Below are 23,562 nucleotides of genomic sequence, written 5' to 3' on the forward strand. Positions count from 1 at the left end.
GATATACTCGAAGAGTAAAGAAGAGCACGAACAACATTTAAGATTAATTTTAGAGCTTCTAAATCAGGAGAAGTTGTATGCAAAATTCTCCAAGTGTAACTTCTGGTTACAAGAAGTGCAATTCCTTGGTCACGTTATAAACCATCAAGGAATACACGTTGATCCAAGTAAGATTGAAGCAGTTAAGAATTGGCAAGCGCCTAAATCGCCAAAGGAAATCCGCCAATTCTTAGGCTTAGCTGGATATTATCGTCGATTTATAGAGAACTTTTCCAGCATCGCCCAACCTTTAACCCTTCTGACCCAAAAAGATCGAAAGTATGAATGGGGTAAAGAGCAGGAAACGGCGTTTCAAACGCTAAAACAAAGATTGTGCCAAGCGCCGATCTTAAGTCTCCCCGACGGAGACGATGGTTTTGTCGTGTATTGTGACGCATCCCGGAGAGGGTTAGGATGCGTGTTGATGCAAAATAATAAGGTTATAGCCTATGCTTCTCGACAGTTAAAAATAAACGAGAAAAATTACACTACTCATGACTTAGAACTGGGAGCAGTCATCTTCGCACTTAAAATCTGGAGACATTATCTCTACGGTACAAAGTGCACCATCTTCACCGATCATAAAAGTTTGCAACACATATTCGATCAGAAAGAACTGAATATGAGGCAACGAAGATGGGTCGAGTTGTTAAGCGACTATGACTGTGACATCCGTTATCACCCCGGCAAGGCTAACGTCGTAGCCGATGCCCTGAGTAGGAAGGATCGGGTTAAGCCATTGCGAGTGCGAGCACTGGAAATGATAGTCCAGTCGAACCTTTCGGACCTGGTTCGAGTCGCTCAACGCGAGGCGTTGAAAGAGGAACAATTGGTAAAAGAGGGACTTTATGGTAACGAGAAGAATTTCGAACAGCGCATGGATGAAATTCTCTATTTCAAAAATCGGATTTGGATCCCGACCCTCCATGACCTTCGTGAATTAATCATGGACGAAGCGCATAAATCAAAATATTCCATACATCCGGGATCGGATAAGATGTACAAGGATGTGAAGGAGTTCTACTGGTGGCCGGGTATGAAAAAGGATATAGCCACATACGTCGGCAAGTGTACGACGTGTGCGAGGGTTAAGGCGGAGCACCAGAAACCTTTGGGAATGTTACAACAACCGGAAATTCCCGAATGGAAATGGGAGCAAATCACGATGGATTTCGTGACACATCTCCCTAAGACGTCCCGTGGACACGATGCAATTTGGGTAATCGTGGATCGACTAACCAAGTCGGCACATTTTATCCCGATTAGAAATAATTATAACACAGAGAGACTTGCGCAGATTTATTTAAATGAAATTGTGTCTCGTCATGGGATACCCATCTCAATCATCTCCGATCGGGATAGCCATTTCACCTCCAAGCTTTGGCAAGTTGTGCAAGAAGCGCTGGGAACGCGTATTAATCTAAGCACAGCTTACCACCCTCAGACCGATGGTCAGTCTGAAAGGACCATCCAAACCCTGGAGGATTTGCTTCGTGCATGCGTACTGGATTTTAAGGGAAATTGGGATCAACATCTCCCACTCGTTGAATTTTCCTATAATAACAGTTACCATAGCAGTATAAAGGCAGCACCTTACGAAGCATTGTATGGACGGAAGTGCCGATCACCACTCTGCTGGACTGAAGTGGGTGACACACAGGTTATTAGATCAGATCTGGTCCAGGAAACGACCAGCAAAATCCTTGAAATTAAGAACAATCTGAAGGCCGCACGGGATCGGCAGAAGAGTTATGCCGATACCCGTAGAAAACCGTTATCATTTGAGAAAGGTGATAAAGTGTATTTGAAAGTATCACCTTGGAAAGGAGTAGTCAGATTTGGAAAGGCGGGGAAGTTGGCCCCTAGATACATTGGACCATTCGACATTACTGCAAAAATCGGTCCTGTAGCATACCGATTAGAACTGCCTGATGAATTAAGTGCAGTTCACAACGTGTTTCACGTGTCGAACTTGAAAAGGTGTCTGTCGGATGAGACATCGGTGTTACCCTTAGAGGGTGTCCAAATAAGTGATCAGCTTAATTTCGTAGAGGAACCCATAGAAATAGTGGACGGGAAAATCAAGCAGCTTAGACACAATAAGATCTCGTTGGTCAAAGTTTGGTGGAACTCGCAACGAGGCCCAGAATATACATGGGAACGAAAAGACGAATTTCGGAAGAAATACCCCCACCTATTTCCTCAAAAGGAAGTAGTTGACGCGTAAAATTTCGAGGACGAAATTTTTGTAACGGGGGGAGAATGTAACGATTCCGGCAAATTCAGGTATACCCTAGCCGGAATATACTATTTACGTGTTATTCAATACTGAATATATGAATTATAATGTGTTTATACGAGTATATAAGATTCACAGTACGAATTATACTCGAATATATAGCTAGTCGTATTGAAATTACGAATAATCGATGAACGGTTATTGAAACCCGAACGAATCGGGGATTACATTATAGACGAAATATATAATGTTTAGTGATGTGTACGAAGTATTAAAGCTTCGGGATAAGTGAATTATAGCACAGAAAAAGGATTTCGATTTATTAGTACGTAAGTACGATAAACGAAACCTTTAACATCAAAACAAGCAAGAGACGATCGATCAAGCCGAAAAAGATGCACAATGACCGACAATATGATGTGTTGAGTCAATAAATGTCATGGTTTAAGTTTTTTAAAGATTTTAAATCGGTTTTATATAAATTTAAATTTTAAGCCGAAAAACGACCGTTTTAGCCTCGTTTTAAGCCGAATTAAGTGTTTAACCGAAAAACGAACTGAACCAGATTATCCACAACATTATCCGGATTACACAATCCAAATGTGTGGCCATGGTTTGAGATGTGGGCCCGCCCCCCACACATACATGGACCGATCGGTCCATGGATCACACACACACATTTCATTTTTCTTTTTTCTAAACTCCCAACTCCAAAATCCTCTCAACACTCTTCAACCTTCATCCAAATCCTTGATTTTTAACAAGAATCATAAGGTAAAAACATGGTTTTAATGGTTGATTCATAGTTTTGATTCCATGATCTTAAGTTGTTTGCAAGAGAATGAAGTTTCAAGTGAAAAATGGGTGAAAACCCGAGATGAAACCGATTCTTGCGTGATCAAGTGATGTATACAAGTTATACAAGGGATCTTGGTCCAAGAAAGGATTCAAAAGAGTCAAAAACGAATTTTTACGGTTAAAATCTTTGTTTTGATGTCTTAACCGAAACCATGAAAGAAATGGCTTGATTGTGGGTATAACTTGCTTGGTGTGGTGTTGTTGTGCTTGTAGGTGTTGTATCTAGTTGCTAGCAAAGGCTAGAAATCAAGATCTTTGCGATCTAAAGCTAGAAACACAAGGTAGTTCGGTTTTTCGTATGATTTGTAAGATTTGAACAGATTGTGGTAGGCTTAGAGTTGAGTCCTAAAATTTCACAGAGATGATCTACACATGAAAATATGAGATCTGTGAAATTTTGGTAATTTTTGGATAAAGGATGAATATTTGGTGAATTTAATGCTCGGTTTTGGCTAAAAATGGTGAAAAATAGCTAAACATCATGAAAAATACTGGAAAAATTTAGATAAGCTTTTTATAACATATAAAAGTCACACACAAAATTTCAGGTCTATTGGATGTGTCTAAGTAGGCTTTTCGCTAAAACAAGTTCTAGGGTTTTCTAGCTCGGTTTTGGTGAAAATGGCATGAAAAATGAGTTTTTGGTTCTGTAAAAATTACTGGGAACTATATGGATGGCAGGAGCCATCTCAGAAAAATTTGGGATTTTTCTAAAGTCATTTGGTATTTTCGGCATATTTGGTGTTTAAATGACGTTTAAAAATAGATAAATAAATGTTAAATATAAAAATTAATTTTGGAAATATTTTTATAAAATTCCTTACTGTCAAAAACTGATTTGTGCAAAATTTCAAGATCCGAGACTAAACGGATATTTATTTGTGCTAAATGGAACTTAAAAACAAACTTTTAAAGCTTAAAACGTGTAAACCGGCAAAGTTCGCCTAAGCGAGCTGACTGGTGTATAAAAACCTTAAAAATGGACTATTTTCATGAAACTGAGTAAATCAAGTAAAAATAAATCATCCGAAAGTAATTCGGATGATTTGGGTAATTTTACCCGATTTAGTCGTTTCCGGTATATTAAAGACGGAAACGGGCCCCGCGGCCAAACGGGGTGTCTAAACCGAGCTCTAATTTCACCACTTTAATTAAAATATCAATAACAACTACTTTCGGGCCGTATGTGGCCAAACTCATTTTTGAAAACATAAAGACGAATAACCGTGCTAGGCACGCAAAACGAGAAAACAAACTAATGGTAGTTTTAACTAAAGAACTCTAAGTGATATCACAATCTAAGTCCTGAGAAGTGTATCGGGGATTAACATTGTCCCCGGATCGTGTACGGTACTGGGTTAACAGTGTCCCCGGACGTACCGGTTAACACGAATTTAAGTTATATTAATAGAAATTGTGTAGTAACGACTTAGGGATCGTATTACAGATCCGGACAGGTAGCCGTGCCAGTATTACACCTCTGCTCACCAAAAAGGTGAGTTTCACGAGCCCCTTTTTATTGAACTGTTTTAAATATTTTCCCGGGGCGGAAAGCATGTTTTTATCAAAGTGTTTAAGTACATGCCGATCGCATGGAAATGAATGTATTTATATGATGTTTATTGTACGGGAATCGTACGGTAATGTATTAAGATGGTAATTGTCTGAGTTGCTAATATTGTAAGGCCCGAAACAGTGTTCTGGGTTAACAGTGTCCCCAGAGGTTATTAATTGTATTTCTGGGTTAACAGTGTCCCCAGAGGCTATTAAATGTATTTCTGGGTTAACAGTGTCCCCAGAGGTTATTAAATGTGTTTCTGGGTTAACAGTGTCCCCAGAGGTTATTAAATGTGTTTCTGGGTTAACAGAGTTTTCACTTGTAGGCTCAGCATAATTACATCATTAATTTATGATTAGTAAAATGATTTGTCATGGTTTATTTAAATTAGTGAAACTCACCAACTTTTCGTAGTTGACCCGTTTTCTTTACATGCTTTCTAGGTACACCCAAATTGGAATGAATGATACGTGCTTGATGATGTGTGCTATTTTGTGGAAGATTAAGGATCTATATTTTGCATTAAATATGTTAATGTACTATCGGTAAAACTTTTGTGATAACACCTAGATGGTAACGAAACTCGGAACAATGTAATTCGTTTAAATTAATGTAGTGGTGTTTTCTTTATAAGCAATGCTGTTGATATCAGATGTGTCTGTTGCATCCCGTGTACGTTTCCGCTGCGGTTACGGGGTGTTACACGTTCTATTCTTTCTTTCAGCTGCACCGTTCTGTTTTGGTACATATGGGGCATTGTATTCTAGATGAATTCCTTTTTGGACACAAAAGAAATCCAATACAGTATTTTTAAATTCAGTACCATTGTCATTTCGAATTCTCTTCACTTTCAGTTTGTAAAGTGATTCGATCTTAGTGATTAAATTTTGAACGAGACCCGGTGTTTGATCTTTTGAACTCATAAATAAAACCCATGAATATCGTGAATAATCATCTGTAACAACTAAGCAATGCCAATCTCCAGAGATACTCGCATGATTCACTGGACCGAATAAATCCATATGAAGTCGTTCAAGTGGAGTATCAATAGAATTTAATAACTTAGATGCGTGCGATTTGTTCTTCTGTTTCCATTTTTTGCAAGCAACACAGTGATCAGATAACTTAAAATTCTTTAACGACACCCCCTCCACCAGATCGTTTGCCATTAAAAAATTCATCTTTCGGAAACAACTTTGCATGTCAACATGATGATGTTGAGAATTTGTTGGAACATGTGACACAGATGATGACTGATGACTCACATTTTTAGTCATGCTTTTAGCAAAATCATCAGATAATTCAGATTTCTTTTTCAAGTAAAAATCTAAATTAGAATAGTTTGAAAAACTTTTCAACGTATCTGTCCCAGTTGATTTCACAAATTTAATTTTCTTAGCTTGTTTTAAAACTTGTTTTGCTTTAGTCAACGTGTCAGATGAAGCTGATGTTTTCGCATGAGCATATTGACGTTCAAGTTCACGAACCTTGGAGGTTTCATTGTAAAATACACTCTCAATGAGTTTAGGTTTAATGATACTTATTGGAATGTCTTTCTCAGTGAACATAGTATCTATCCCCTTTAACTTAAAAACACGAGCAGATGATGGTTTTAGTGCATTAGGATTTATAAAACGCAACAAATCATCATCAGAAATTTTGGGTTTTTCTGGTTTCTTAGCCTTCACCGATTTGACACAAACATCTTGTTTCATCTTAGTTGTGTGCGAACCATACACAGCCTCCTCAAATTCATGAGGTTCACACAATATGTGATTAGAACTTGGAATGTTCTTGTTCTTGTGTATAATTTCCGGTTCAAACACATCCTCAATGATAACTTTGTCAACATTTTTAACAAAAACTTTGTTGCTTTGAACATGAGGTTTCTGAGAAACAGATTGGGTTTTAACAGTTTCAGACTTACTAGGTTTAGATTTTTCTGAAATCACAGGCTCTTTAAGAATAACATCTTCCTCAGTTGGAGCGAAAGGATTAATTTTATAATCATTGTGAAATGGCGGTGGAATTTCAACAAAACCTATACCTTTCTTTGAATCCTTTTGTTTTCCAGAAACTTCGATAATTTCATTCAACAGAAAAGATGAATTTCGAAATTTAACCAATTTGTTTTTTAACTCAAGAACCTCATTCTCAAGCTCGGTTATCTTTGAACGATATTTCATAATTTCTTGAAACTTTTGGTCATTAATTGTCATTTTCACAGATAACTCAGCTTTGAGATCATGATTACTTGTCGACAATGCTTCAATCTTTTCACGAGATCTCATTTGAGATTAGAGAGATTGTCGATAAGTATCCTTTAGAGAAGCAATTTCTCTCACTAATTTGTCATTGTGATTCTTCAAAGATTCTAACTTAGGTTTGTTAGATTCACAATCAACACAATTTACTTTAACAGATGATGTAGCAGAAATAGAATGACTAACCTCGTTTATCTTCGCCATGCATGCAAAGACTGTTGTAGGCTTGTCACATGAATCATCAGAATCCGATCCAGAGTCATTATCAGAAGACACCTCACTTCCATGGAAATATTGAGTCAACCCGAACAAAGACAAATTAGCTTGATTATCGTTGCACAAAAATCGTTGTAACCAATCATCTCCATTAGGTAACATTGCTTGTGACCCGGAACTTGATGGTTTCTTCTCAGCATCATTACCTCGTGGTGTTGAAGAGTTTGAACTTTGACCACGAGGACCATTATATTCCTTTTTCGGTTTGTCACATTCTTTTGTAAAATGACCGAATTCTTGATAATTGTAACATTTCACTTTCAACTTGTCAAATCCCAACTTCTTGTATAGAGCGGGAAGATCTTTTTCGGTTCTTTGCATGAATCTTTTCACCTTTCGAACAATCATTGACATGTTCCACTTTAAATCCATGATTTCTAATTCATCTGGATCAATCTGATCATAGTTTTCATCAGTTAAATCACTAGTGGCAATTTTGCTACTAACCAGATTTTCATAAGACGTCATGAAAGCAGATAGAAAGGCAAAGTTTTGTTCAGCTTCTTTCATATTGACGTTTGGAGGTGATGAGTATTGATTTGCTGAAGACGAACTTTCTGAACCAGCAGAAACATTTGGTGATCCAAAATTACCAGCAATATAAAAACATGCTCTAGGATCACTATAGATTGTTGTTTCATTCTCTCTTGCGTTCTGTGTCAGAAAAGAAGTGATCGGTGAAATTGTCGAACTTAGAGGCATGCTACCACCAAAAAAGCAGGATCTTTACTTTCCTTGGATGACTTTTGACACTTGAGATCATACTCACGAGCTTCAATCTTTTGTAAAAACTCACTTGCAGTCCATGTTTTCATTGAAATAGCTGTTTTCTTTTAATACCATTAGAAAAGTAGAGTACGAACTTGGTAATGCATTCTTAATAGTATCAATATTGTCAATCTCAGAAATTTCCAATTTTATTTTATCCATTTCAGCAATAAAGTGATTGAATCTCGTTGTTATCTCTTCAACCGTTTCACCTTTGAGTAAGTTAAAGTTTCTGAATTGAAACTTAAGCATCACCTTTTTGCTTTCAGCTGTATTTCCCATACTTCTAATTCGGATATGTTGTAACAAAGAAGCACATATCTTAATACTACCTACTTGGTGAAATATATTTTCAGGTATAGCCATAGTTAGAGTAGAATATACTTTCGTCTCTATCTCTGGTGCCTTCTTCTCTTCTTGTGAGTATTGAGATATAGCTTTAGGTCTGAATCCGATAGTCTCATTTCCAATCATAGGAACAGTATAAACTTCATCTAAACAATATGAGCAGTCAGGATGAACTGATCCTAGATGAGCACGAAATCGAGGTTCCCATTTGGCAAAGTCACTAAACTTCATCAATCTTGGACATTTCGAATGTTAACCTGTCTCGGTATAAAGTTGCTACATTTATGGCATCAACATGTTTTGAGACGCTAATGCATACATACCGGCCATTGTTGACAAGTTTCCAAATTTTGAGGGTGTAACGAATCAGCCAGAGAATAAGATTAACGAATGAGAATTCTAACGAACTGTAAACAGTTGTAGCGAACTATGAACAGTAGCTTAACGAATCATATCTTAACGAAGCTAAGATTAATCAGATAGCGAATCAAGATTGAGTTTAACGAACCAAACTAACGAATCAGAAAGTCAACGAATCAGGTCAAACTAACGAATTGACTAACGAACTAGATAGTGAATTGATTAAGAAATCTTGACGAATTAAAAAATATTCAGTAGCGAATCACTAAGAAAGACTTAGCGAAATAGATAACGAATTAGCTACAGTTGATTAGCGAATCAACTATAACGAATCAGGTTGTTACAACGGTTTGTAACAAACTCTGACACCTTATGCCACTTGCAAAGGTTGTTATGACAAAAATCCCAAAGTGGACGCATGTCACACGAATCAGTTAACTCAAATAACGAATTAGATAACACGAATCAACTATTGATGCTAACTGGCTAGCGAATCACTTGAAGTTTATAACGAATTGACTAACTGTGACGATGAATCAAAGTGAATAATGTAACGAATCATCAGAAAAATGATAACGAAACATATTCATCTTCAAATCTTCAAATCTTCAAAGAAGATTTCCAGAAATCTGGAAATGATGAACACCAAAACCCAGAAACCTAGAACCCTAAAATCCGTAATACAAACTCAATTCTTAACCAAAACGCACAAATTACCTACCAAAACACTCGTAACGTGATTGCGAATCCAATACACCAAACCTCGTAACCGATTATCTCCAATTACCAGTACAATTGTCCCAAAACATCGACCCTGTTTCGGCCACAAACCAAACCAATACCGAATCAATCCAAAATCAATCCAAACCTCAATTCTAATTCACAAAACCTTTCCAATACTTAAAACACCTCAAATCCAATCCAAACCAACCATAAATCAAACAATTATCCATAAATTGATTCAAATTCAACCAAAACAGAACACTATCAATATCTTAAACTAATTAAACATTCAAACTCTAAATAAACACCAAATCAAGTGTAATTGAGCCCTGAAAGCTCTGATACCACTTGTTGGAACCCGGTGTATCAATCCAATAACAATAACAGATCTCAGATCTGTGTATATATGATTAATACCTTAATAATATATCTAGCTCATAATTAATTTAGATTAAGTGTTATATATGTATATGTATTATCAGTATATGTATATCAATAGTTTGTATAATATTAGGATGAAAATCGAGAGAGGATTTGGACAAGGTTTCGTTAATTAACTCTCAAAACTTACATTAAACGTGAACAGTGTTCACTATATATAGAAGATAGGTCTGGTTCGCTAACATTCCCTAGTGAACCAGACACTACTTCGTTACATACATTAATAAACAAAATATCTTAACGAATCACCCCCTGATTCGTTAACATCCCTTAACGAATCAGGAGGGAATAAACTTAAGTCTTAGTTCGCCACACAAGTGTAGAGAACTAGACATTACATTAAAATATAAAACAAAAACGTTAACGATAATTACAAAGACTCGAGACGCAAAACCGTGCACTAACATCAGCCACAGGACAACATCATTGGTGATCTTAATATAGGTGTGCAAAAACGTCATCAAATTGCTAATTCTACTAATTCCATATTGTGTTCGTATGCCGATATGCACTCATTGAGAATCATGAATCTCATGAAATACACTTTCTTTCTATCTCAAGTAGAACCAACAAATGTTCGTATGGCTCTTGCTGATCCATCTTGGGTAGAAGCGATGCAAGAAGAATTGCAATAGTTTAATCGACTGGGTGTTTGGGATCTCATTGATAAACCGGTTAGAGTTAAGAAACAAATTCTGACAAAGTGGGTATTTAAGTGCAAGAAGGACGATCGAGGGGTGATCGTAAGAAACAAAGCAAGATTGGTCGTTCAAGGTTTTCATCAGCAAGAAGGCATAGATTACACGGAAGTGTATACTTTAGTCGCACGATTGGAAGCTATACGAATATTCTTGGCCTATAATGCTTTCATAAACATTAAGGTTTATCAAATGGATGTCAAAAGTGCATTTCCTAATGGGGAATTACATGAAGAGGTGTTTGTGCTGCATCCTCATGGTTTTGAAGATCCAGATTATCCGGACCGTGCTTACCGTTTGAACAAGGCCCTGTATGGCATCATGCCCCGAGAGCTTGGTACCATGGATTAGCTCACACTAATCCGTCAATTTAGGATCCAATTCGATATTTTCCTTGAGAGGTATCGGGAAGGAAATGGAATGGAATAATATCGATTCAGACAGAAGAAAAGCACTTGCCGACTATTTTACCGATAACGGCTTCAAGAGAGGAACTGTGGATAGCACTTTATTTTATAAGAACGTTGGTAATGATCTGCTCCTTATACAAATATATGTCGATGACATTATATCTGGTTCAACAAATTACATGCTTTGTACGAATTTTGATAAGTCGATGCAGTCGAAGTTTGAAATGAGCTCGATGGGGGAGATGAATTTCTTCTTAGGGTTGCAGGTTCAATAGTCTGATAAGGGAATCTATATTCATTAGACGAAATAAGCGAACGATGTCTTGAGCCGATTCAAGATAACTGCTGGAAAAATCACTTCGACACCTCTTGTAGTGGGTCACAATTTATCACCGGATGAAATGGAGAATACCGTAGATTCTACCCTTTACCGAGCAATGATTGGTTCATTAACGTATTTAACTGCTTCTCGTCCGGAAATAATGTTTGATGTTTGTTTGTGTGCTAGGTACCAATCCAGTCCTCGAGTGACTCACCTGGCGGTGGTTAAACGTATACTTCACTATCTGAGGGGTCATCCTGACATCAGGTTATGGTATCCAAAAGACGATAGCTTTGAACTCACTGCTTTTTCCGATTCTGATTATGGAGGATGCAAGATCAATTTCAAATCGACTACAGTGGGTTGTCAATTTTTAGGAAGCCGGCTTGTTTCTTGGCAGTGTAAGAAGCAGACAACAGTCTCCATTTCAACCGCTGAGGCAGAATACGCGGCAGCCTCGAGTTGCTGTTCACAGGTTTTATGGATTCAACAACATCTGCGCGACTACGGTTTGAAGTTTCTTAATACTCCAATTTTAATTAATAACTCGGCTACTATAAGTATCACCCAAAATCATGTGTAGCATTCGAAAACAAAACATATTGAGATTTGATATCATTACATTCGAGACTGTTTTGAAAAGAAAATAATTGATATCGAAAAAGTGCACACGGATTTCAACGCGCTGACCTGTTTACCAAGGCATTTGACGAAAGTCGTTTTAACTTTTGCTTGGTCTAAATGGTCTTAAAACACTTGCTGAGGTCCTTAAACAAAGATAATTATCTTTATTTCGTTTTCGTTTATTTTCTTTCATTTATTTTTACGCTTTGGCTTGTGGGGTGAAAACTGAAAAATACAAAAATATTGTAATTTTTGTTTGTATAGAGAAAAACCAAAAAAATTTAAAAATGATGAAAAATACAAAAATATTGTGAATTTTGTTTAAAAATTCTGAAAAGACAAAAAGATTGCGTTTTTCGTATGTATAAAAAAATCTGAAAAAACAAAAAGATTGTGATTTTATGTGTGTAAGAGAAAATCCAAAACGATTTTTGCATACTTTCGCTGAAAATTATGTCAATTACTCATATTTGAAGGACATATACTTGTATATGTTTGGTCATGATATTTACTTGTAAATCTTCGGGATAGCCATTTACCTAATAATGGAAAGTAGTTGGGGGCGATTATTATGCGTTTTTAATTTATTCTCTCGCTGAAAATTACGTCGGCTATTTAAGTTTGTGGGACATGCTTGCATGTTTTGGTCATGTTATCTACTTGTAGATTGAAAGGATAGCGATTAATCTATAGACTGAAAGTGATTGGGGAAAGTGAATTTATTTTAAGCTCTTCAAAAATGAGTTTTGAAGCAAAAAGAGAAAATGATAGTACATTGATCATCTGGTTCCATATCCAGAAAGATATAAGCTTAAAAGGCTGAGCGCTTAATTGCATTGGTGCATTGATAGGTCTTAAACAAGCCATTAGATTAAATTATGTGATACAAACATAAAGAAATACCAAATTGAAAGAGGTGTTAGTCTCTACCAAAAATCTCGGTAAGGATGGAAGAAATGAAATAGCCTATCATACTCAAGCCTTATATTTGTCTGATCACCAAAAATAAAATACAGCAAATAACAAGCATTAGGATTTTGGACACTGTGAGAACTTATGCGGCTTAATCATCTGGGTATTCATATGCATGAATATTTCAAACGCTTTTAGAGCAAACCCAAAGTCATTAAACTTGATCACTGTTGTACATCGTGCAAATTAAACTACTGACTTGATCAAAATCCATTGTTAGTCATACATTTGTTCCTCCCTTGCGCGCGTCTCAATACCCATAAGAAATGGACCCCAGGGGATACAATGTACGTAAGCCCAGATATGGACTCATGCATACTCACTCACTAAAAAAGGAAACTTGGTGCATTGCTCAAAATTATCTATAAATTCAAATTTTGATAGACAATATAATGGTTTAAGTCAAGTTGGGGTGATAAGGTAAAAATCAAATTAAGCTTGAACCGAGATTAGGGGCTGATAGTTTCTGATATTCTATGCGCTAATTAAATCTTAAAATCATATCACATAAATGCTCGAAGGTTTGTTATAAGATTTAAGTGGACAATAATATCAATGACCGACCTAACGCCCGTCATATTATCGTTAAAATATAAAACTGTGATGGAAGGGCAATTTGGTCAATATGACTCTCTACTTAAACTCACCAAAAATTGTTAGTGCAGGGTTTTGCGTCTTGAGTATTTGTATTTATCGTTAAATGTATTTGTCATTTTATTTAATGTAATAAAAAATTAAGTTATATTTAGTTCGTTAATGTAATGTCTAGTTCGCTAAGGTTGTTTAGAGAACTAAGACTTAAGTTAAGTTTCCCCTGATTCGATAAGGATGTTTAACGAATCAGGGGGTGATTCGTTAAGTGTATTATTTCGAAATGTATGTAACGAAGTGGGCTCTAGTTCGTTAAGGGATGTTAACGAACTAACCCCATCTTCTATTTATATTTGAACACTGTTCACGTTTAATTTAAGTTTTGAGAGATAATTATCGAACCTCTGTCCAAATCGCTCTCAATCTTCATCTTAATGTTATACACATACACATACTAATATTGATAATATATATACATATAACATACAATCAAACGTGATAATGAGCTAGATCCGAGATATAGGATTAATCGTATTCATATAGATCTGAGATCTATTTATAGTTAAAGGATTGATCTAAGTTCCAACAAGTGGTATCAGAGCTTTCGGGGCTCAATTACTCTTGATTTTGTTGTTTATTTGGATTATTGGACTGTTAATTAGTATTATGTATTGTTAATGTTGTTTTTGATTGAATTAGGATCAATTTGAGGATAATTGATTGAATTATGGAAGGTTTGGACTGGATTTGAGGTGGTTAAGGTATTGGTGAGGTATTGTGGATTGGAATTGAAGTTAGAACTGTGTTTAGATTGATATTGGTGTGAATTCAGTGTTAACCGGAACAGAGGTTTTGTTTTGGTATAATTGGAATTGTGATCTGTGTTAATCGGTCACGAGAATGGTTGATTTGGTTTGGTGTGGTGATGACGAGTGTTTTGGTACTTGATTTGTGAGATTTGGTTACGTATTGAGCGTGTATTACGGATTTGAGTTTCTGGGTTTTGTGTTCTTCATTTCCAGATTTCTGGAAATCTTTGTTGAAGGTTTGGAGATTTGAATATGAGATTGATTCGTTACCATTTTTTCATTGATTCGTTAACATATTTCACCCAATTCGCTATGAGTTCTTGTTGATTCGTTATTCATTCGCTATGAACTATAGTTGATTCGTGTAATCAGTTCGTTAATCTATCTGATTCGTGTTCACAAATTCGTGTGACACGTGGTCATCTTGGAATTTGTGTTATAACAACCTTTGCCACGTGGCATTAGGTGTCGGAGTTTGTTACAACCGATTGTAACAACCTGATTCGCTATTGTTTGATTCGCTATCAACTGTAGTTGGTTCGTCATTTTATTCGCTAAGTCTATCTTAGTGATTCGTTATAGAAAATACTCTAATTCGCTAAGCTTGTACTTCGTGATTCGCTTAGTTAATTCGCTTACTCATTCGTTGACCATTGGATTCGTTAATCATCAAATTCTAATTCATTTATCACTGTTCACAGTTCGCTAAAACTGTTTACAGTTCGTTACATTCACTGTTCAGCATTAGTTAATCTTATTTTTCATAAGTCATCCTTGAATTTTTGAAATTTGTCAAAAATGGCCGGTATGTATGCATTATCTTCTCAAAACATGTTGATGTAACAAATGTTACAACTTGATACCGAGATAAGTTCGCATTCGAAATGTCCAAGGTTGATGAAGTTTAATGACTTTACCAAGTGGGAACCTCGGTTTCGTGCTCATCTAGGATCAGTTCATCCTAATTACTCATATTGTTTAGATGAAGTTTATACCGTTCCAATGATTGGGGATTAGACTATAGGATTCAGACCTAAAGCTATATCTCAATACTCTAACCTTGGCTATTCTAACAAAGCCTATTCTACTCTAACCTACAGGAAGAGAAGAAAGCTTTAGAGATAGAGACAAAAGCCTATTCTACTCTAACCTTGGCTTTACCTGAAAATATCTTTCACCAAGTGGGTAGTATACAAATATGTGCCTCTTTGTTTCAACATATCCGAATGAGAAGTATGGGAAACACTGCTGAAAGCAAAAAGGTTATGCTTAAGTTTCAATTCAGAAACTTTAATTTACTCAAAGGTTGTCACACCCTCAAAATCCACTAACGGAGTTTTACCGTCAGAGGGTGTGAACAAACAGGATCGGAATCATTAGTTATAATCAAACACCATGTCTAAAGTTTTCAAACAAACAAGACATTAAATCTTAAATAAAATGCGGAAGCGTAAATTGTAAACCAAAAAGTTTGCGCCACACAAGACGACTTAAAAACCCAAGTTATTAAGATAAAAATTAAAATAAGTTTTCAAGCGATGGTGTTTAGCGAATGCATGTTCCTATACCGCGCGCCCGCCTCGGCTACCTGAGAATAATATACTAAAAGTGTCAACACAGGGCTGGTGAGTTCACAAGTTTATATAATTAAAGTGTTTGCGTTTGCGTTTACGTTTTGCGTTACCAGACAGTGTTAAGTCAATTATATATCGATAGGTAGCTAACCTATCAAGCATGTATTACTAAGTGTTCGACACCGAAGCTGACTTCTTATCAATTGCCTTGCCACCATGTCAACCACGACCATGGTAATGTGTTAGCCAAGATTACACCCACTCAACCTACAGTCGAGTTTAGAGTTGGGTGGGGTTTGTCAAACCCAGTAGTACTACTCAACAGTGACTCGCTATTATTTAAATATTAACCGGTTCGATGTTATGAAGGACTTTAGCTGGTTTGTTTGCCACTTAGCCTTTCAAGTGATATATAAAAACTAACAAAATCTACAGCTTTGGAGTATGTTATATCCCCCCAAATAAAAGCGTTTAAAAAGAGTAAAAAGGGGACATGAAACTCACAGAAGAAAATCAAAAAGAATCCGAGAGAGGTGTGAGTCACAGAAAATCCTCACTAGTGCTCTAACAACAAACATGAGATTTTCTAAGTATTTAAACTACAAGTGAGTCCCTAGACTCGACACATACAACTTATGCATGAGATGCGTTTCGTGTTCCATTTGTGAAATAAGTGCGACTCGACAAACGTGTTGGTGATACGTTACATGTGTAAACAACTACTTAAGTTTCAAGTATTAACATTGTATATTACTAGAAATTATCCCCCGAAAGGCATCGATCAGTTATGCACTTTTCATTACAATTCAAGTAATACAGCAGCTAAATTGTCTAGGCAGATTTTCACTCAACAAGATTACTCTTATTAATAAATACTAACATGTCAAATAAATCACCAAAAATCATCACAGAAGTATACATGGGTTAAATTTTTAAAAATATTTTTATTATATTTTTATCATATATGGTTTTATCACAATGATCAAAACATCACAGCAAACACACAACAATCATTATCATGCGCAACAGAATTTTATTTGTTATTCCCGTTAAATGACAAATCTAATTAATGCAAGACCAATTGGGTTAGATTCCTAACTAAAAATATTAACTTCCAGAAGTGGAACCAACCCATTTGGTCTTGTCGTTTATGAGATATCTTAGCCGCAAAACAGCCTAACAGCAGGTCTCCCGAATCAGCCTTGCACAACAGTTTTGTAAAATAATAAAAACAAACTTTTACACGTACAAAATTTACAAACTCGAACTTTTAAAAAACTAGACTCGACCTAATATATCATATAATCAACAATCACATCAAAACATGTAATTAATATCGAGTTACAGTCATCCAAACAGGAATTCAATAATTTGTCCAGCATCAGTTTACATCAAAACTCAACAAACTATCATCCTATGAACCATTAACCATGCAAGCAACCCTCTAGACTCATAATATATCAACAATCAATAGTTTTAACATCTAGGGTTTATGTTTATTATGCTTAATCATGCAATTAATTCAATGTAATAAACTAAAGAGGATGTAATTTACCTAGCTAGCACTTTAATTCTTCAAACAAGCTTGCAAGGAGATTGTATGTGTGTGTGTGGGTGTTTACGGCTGCCAAGAGGAGAGGGGGGAAGGGGACGATCGTATGCAGGGGGTAGGGGGTTAGGGTTTGTGTAATAAGTTGATTATATTATTAATTTGTTACACCTAGCCCCTTAACTTCTAGTAAATCAATTTCTAGTATAAAACTATAGACTTTTGCTTCTTAAATTTTTGTGTTCCATATCTAAATATCAAGTAACACATAGATTAACACATAATTATCAAATACTTATTGTTTTGATATTTGTCGTTTGTTCACCAACGGTTTGAGTCGACTCGTGTGTGTTTCGGTGTAATTCCGAAAGAGTACTTGTGTAGTGATTGTCATGCGTCATCTAAACCCTAGTTTAAATGTAATGAGATATGCGTTACAGTTCGTGTGATCTTAAGTTTGAATTAACGGAGTTCGGATTAACGGAGTAAACCTGAAATTAACGAGTGTCACATCATTCCCATGTTGAAAGAATTTTCGTCTCGAAAATTTGAGTAAAGTCGCGATGGGTGTCTGAAAAACGCAAAAATTTTCAGTTTGTCATATCATCTCCTAGTAGAAAGAAATTTCGTCCCGAAATTTAATTCATACCTCCGGTGTGTTCTGACGTTTTGTCTACCCTTCAAAAAGGTGAGGATAATTTTTCATCATTTGATCCCCGCGTTCCCACATGAAATCTGGTCCACGTCTCGAGTTCCAACGAACTTTAACGATTGGAATTTTGATGTGCTTGAGTGTTTTGGTTTCCCAATCCAAAACTTCGACTGGTTCTTCGATGAAGCGTAGCTGTTCATCAACTTGCAACTCGCCCTAAGGAACTGCTTGTGATTCGCCAGAACGGCATTTCTTCAAGTTGGATACATGGAAAACGTTATGTACGCCATTGAGTTCTGTTGGTAATTCCAATCGGTATTCTACCGGACCAACGCGTTCGGTTATCCGGTATCGGCCAACGTATCGTGGGTTGAGTTTGTTTCGATTTCCAAAGTGAACTACACCTTTCCAAGGTGAGACTTTGAGTAAAACTTGGTCGTTCACTTGGAATTCCAGAGGTTTTCGGCGCTTGTCGGCGTAACTCTTTTGGCGATCTCGTGCTGCTGCCATGGGGTTTCGGATTTGAACAATCTTTTCAGAGGTTTCAAGTACTAATTCTGGACCAGTGATTTGGCTATCACCCACTTCTGCCCAGCAAAGAGGTGATCGACACTTCCGTCGGTACAACGCTTCAAACGGCGCTGCTTTAATGATTTGTGGTAGCTGTTATTATACGAAAAATCTACCAAGGGCAAGTGAGGTTCCCAACTTTTTCCGAAATCCAACACGCATGCATGCAACATGTCTTCCAAATTCTGAATGGTGCGTTCAATTTGCCCATTCGTTTGAGGATGGTATGCTGTACTCATATCAAGACGGGTGCCTAGGGCACTCTGTAGTGACTTCCAAAAGTGCGAAGTGAAATGGGAATCTCGATCATATATGATGGAGACAGACACTCCGTGTCTAGACACTACTTCTTTCATATAGATGCGAGCCAGTGTTTCCATTTTGTCCGATTCCTTGATCGCTAAGAAATGCGCAGACTTAGTCAATCGGTCAACGATCACCCAGATGGTATCGCATCCCGTCGGTGTTTTGGGTAATCTCGTGATGAAATCCATTTCCACTTTGACTCTTGCACAAGTCAAGAATTTGCTCACGTCATTGTTTCCATTTCCACTGTCGCATGAAAATGTGTTCCCATTTCCACGTTGGAAGTTTCGGTTGCTGTAGCAGACCAGATGGTTTATGATATTCCACTTTGACTCTTGTAAAAGTCAAGCATTTTCTCACGTAGGTGGCAATGTCGACTTTCATGTTTAGCAACCAGTAAAGTGCCTTTAGGTCATGGTACATTTTATCTGAGCCAGCGTGAATGAAATATCGGGACTTGTGTGCTTCGTCCATCACTAGAGTTCTCAACTCTCTGTATCGAGGGACCCAAATCCGGTGTTTGAAATATCTGATCCCGTCCGATTTGGTTTCAAGCTGCTTGTCCATGCCCCACATGAGTTCTGATGGGAGATTATCGTTTTTCAACGCTTCGAGTTGAGCATCACGAATCTGATCAGGTAAGTTGGCGTGAATCGTGAGTTGTAATGCTCGCACTCGTCTAGGCTTAGCGGTTTCTTTTCTGCTGAGAGCATCGACCACTACATTGGTCTTGCCCGGGTGGTACTTGATGGCACAGTCATAATCCTTAAGTAGCTCGACCCAACGACGCTGTCGCATGTTCACCTTCTTTTGATCGTAGATATGTTGGAGGCTCTTGTGGTCGGTGTAAATGGTAAACATGGTACCGTACAAGTAATGCCTCCACATCTTAATAGAAAACACCACAGCTCCGAGTTCCAAGTCATGGGTCGTGTAGTTATTCTCGTGGATCCAAAGTTGTCGAGAGGCATAGGCTATAACTTTCTCGAGTTGCATCAACACGCAACCGAGACCCTGTATCGATGCATCACAGCGCACTTCAAAGTTTCCTGTTCCCTCTGGGAGGGCTAAGATAGGGGCACTACAGAGTTTGGTTTTCAATAGTTGGAAGGCAGATTCCTGCGCGTCACCCCAATCGTAGTTAGTACCCTTGTGTGTCAAGGCGAGGAGGGGTTGAGGAATCTTTGAAAATCCCTCGATGAAACGTCGGTAGTAGCCAGCCAGTCCTAGGAATTGTCTCACCTCAGTCGGAGTCTTAGGTGCTTCCCAGTTTTTGATGGCCTCTACCTTGCCTGTATTGACATGGATACCACCCTCATTGATCTCATTTCCTAAGAAGTGAACCTAGCGAAGCCAAAATTTGCATTTCGAGAGTTTAGCGTACAGTTGTTCATTCTTTAGTAATTCCAGGACTAACCTCAGGTATTCTTCAAGGTCGGTCTTGTTCCTGGAGTAAACGAGGATATCATCAATGAAAACAATCACAAACTTATCGAGGTACCCCTTGCATACTCTGTTCATGAGGTCCATAAATACGGCTGGTGCGTTGGTTAAGCCAAAAGGCATAACCGAAAACTCATAGTGACCGTACCGAGTTCTGAAAGCCGTCTTTGAAATGTCTTTTTCTCGCACTCATAATTGATGGTAACAAGATCTCAGATCGATCTTTGAGTAGTAACTCGATCCTTGAAGTTGGTCGAAAAGATCATCAATTCGGGATAGGGGATAACGGTTCTTGACTGTAACCTTGTTCAGCTCCCGGTAATCGATTCACATGCGGAAAGTCCCATCTTTCTTTCGAACAAATAAGACAGGGGCTCCCATGGTGATGAGCTAGGTCGGATGAAAGCTTTATTCAACAAGTCTTGTAGTTGAGTGGACAACTCCTGAAGCTCCGCCGGTGCGAGCCGATACGGGGCTCGTGCTATGGGTGCTGCACCGGGGGCTAATTCGATTTGGAACTTGACTTGTCGAATAGGTGGGAGTTCAGGAAAACCTCCGGGAAGACTTCCGGAAAATCTCGCACAATCGGTATGTGTTCGATTCGCTTCTCCTCCGCGGGTTTCTCGACAATATGAGCTAAAATCACCGGATGGCCCTTTCGTAAATATTTTTGTGCCTTCATGAGGGTGATGACGCTTGTGGTCATGCCTCTCTTCTCTCCCTGTATCGAGATGATTTCGCCGGAAGAGGTAGTGATATGGACTACCTTGTCATGACATATAATATCAGCTCTATTCTCGGATAGCCAGTCCATGCCGAAAACTACATCCAAGCTACCAAGCGTAAAGGGTATGAGGTCGATATCGAAAGTATGACCCGAGAGTTTTAACTTACATCCCGCTAGTACATGAGTTGTTTCTATAGACTTACCGTCGGCTAATTCAACAGGAAACTTAGCATCTAATGGGGTTGGAGTTAACTCTAAGAGTTTACTTTAGGCTTTCGATACAAAACTCCTATCAGCTCCAGTGTCAAACAAAATAGAAGCAAAACAGTTGTTCACAGGGAACTTACCTTTACCACTGCTCCAGCCACTGTTATTACCTCCATTGTTTTCATTCTGCTTCAGTTTGGGACAATCCTTCCTGAAGTGACCCTCTTGACCACACTCAAAGCACCTTTTTGTCTCTGTAGGCTTTTTAGGAGCACCCTTAGCCGCTAGGTCTCCCCTACAGTCCTTGGCCTGATGACCCAATTTACCGCATCGTAGACACTTGATACGGTCGCATGGGCCAGCATGGTGATAGTTGCACTTGTTACATTTCGGGTACTTTCCAGCATAGCCACTCGAACCCTGTCCTCCACCGTTGTTGTTATTGTTGGAACCCTGATTATTAATGTTCCGAGCGAGTTCGGGTTTACGGTGGTGTTGTTGTTGTGGGGGGTTCGATGATGAGGACCTAGTGTTGTCAAATTTTCTCTTTCCATTACCAGAGTTGTTGTTGTTGTTGTTGTTGTTGTTGTCGGTGCTTGAGTTGTCACGGGTTTTAGAGGTGGACCCTCTAGGTGGTAATGCACCTTGTGCCACTGCTTGGTCTGTCAGTTTGTGGGCTATTCGGATCGCTTGCTGAATTGTAGCCGGTTTGGAAGACGTCACCATACCCTGAATCTGGGGTACCAAACCATTGATATACATCTCGATTCTCTTACTTGGCGCATCAACCATCCGCGGGCACATCACTGCTAGCTCATGGGAACGGGTGGTGTAGGCTTCAATCTCAGAACCCACCATTTTCAGGGCCCAAAATTCCAACTCCAACTTCGTGATTTCCTCTCTAGGACAATACTCTTCCCGCATCATATTCTTGAATTCCACCCAGTTCATAGCATTGGCCAATTCCAACCCAAGAATTTGAACATTAGAGTTCCACCAGGTGAGGGCGGAATCTTGCAGTGTTCCAGCAGCAAACTTGACCCTGCTGGCTGGTGGACAGTTACACATCTCGAAAGCTGACTCTGCCTTCTCGGCCCAACGCAGGAAACCTATGGCTCCCTCAGTGCCGTCAAATGAATTAGGCATGCAGTCTAAGTAGTTCTTGAAAGTACAGACTCTGGCTGGACCTCCGGCTTGATTCTGAACATGTGCAGCTAGAGCTGCCGCCGCATGGTCATTCAGTAGGGTTTGGAGTTCTGCTGCGGTTAGGTTAATGTTACCGCGACCATGACCAGCGTTTCTTCCAGACATCTCCTAGAATCACTGCATAAAATGTTAGACATGAATTCTCGGTTTCATATGCAACACACCATACATGTAATAAAAGGTAGGTAAGAAAGAAAAGAAAAGAAATAAAACATCACATCACAACATTGTATCCGCTACAAAGTATTTAAAATCAATCCTTAAAATTATAGAACAAAATATAAGTTTGGATGGAGACAACCCCTCCATCTAGGTGTTATCATTCTTAGATGTCATCGTCTGAGGACACCTTTGAGTGTGCCTCCTCCTCAGCCGGCTCTTCCTCCGGTTCCTCTCCGGGTTCCTCCTCGGGATCTTCCTCGGGTTCTTCCTCAGGTTCTTCCTCATTCTGGGCAATTTGCGCCTCTAAGATGTTACAACGAGCTAGGGCTGTCGCTGCCAGGGATCTCGCCTTAAGAAGTTGATCATGCAAATCTATCATCTCTGCTTGCATTTTTCTCATTATCATCATTTGCTGAACGTGAGCAACCTGAACTTCCTTCATAGCTTCAGTCAGGTGAGAAATTTCCTCCCTAGCCTCAGTTCCATCCTTTATCAATCCAGTAACATTCGCTCTTGTCGAGCGCATAAAGCCCACTTCATGCTCTAAACAGGAAGCGAGAGCTGCGAAAGCACGCTCCGTTGGTTCGGTTATGGGTGGTAGGTTGTTGGAGGATATAGGACAGCCCGGGTGAGGTAATGGGGGAACTTGCTCACGGTAAACCATACGCTGGATCAAACTCGGGTACCAACTCTGGCTAACGTTATCTTCGTACATGTCTCAAGATAGGCGATACCTCTTCGGTGCAGGGGCTGCTAGTGCCAGGACTACACCATGTGGCGATGAGTTAGGTAGCTGCGGTTCCTTTCCAGGGGCATGAGACACCGGGTCGGATGATGATGATGATGATGGCGTCGACATCCCTACA

The 23,562-nt window shown here is 38.5% G+C and overlaps 1 protein-coding gene across 1 annotated transcript in view; it reads right to left on the reverse strand.

The window, feature by feature from the left end:
- Nucleotides 1-22,967, reverse strand: part of LOC143630166 (uncharacterized) — a 39,496-nt gene extending 16,529 nt beyond the window's left edge. Inside the window, exons 1-2 of the mRNA XM_077099247.1 lie at nt 22,836-22,967; nt 21,469-22,642 (exon numbers count right to left, since the gene is read on the reverse strand). Of these exons, the coding sequence (XP_076955362.1) occupies nt 21,469-22,639 (1,171 nt within the window). The 5' untranslated portion in view covers nt 22,640-22,642; nt 22,836-22,967. The remainder of the gene's footprint in view (nt 1-21,468; nt 22,643-22,835) is intronic.
- Between the last annotated feature and the right edge of the window lie 595 nt (nt 22,968-23,562).

Source organism: Bidens hawaiensis, unplaced genomic scaffold (genome assembly GCF_021521415.1).
Source record: "Bidens hawaiensis isolate Kalapana, Puna unplaced genomic scaffold, B.hawaiensis_p1.1 tig00005587_1, whole genome shotgun sequence".
NCBI lineage: Eukaryota > Viridiplantae > Streptophyta > Magnoliopsida > Asterales > Asteraceae > Bidens > Bidens hawaiensis.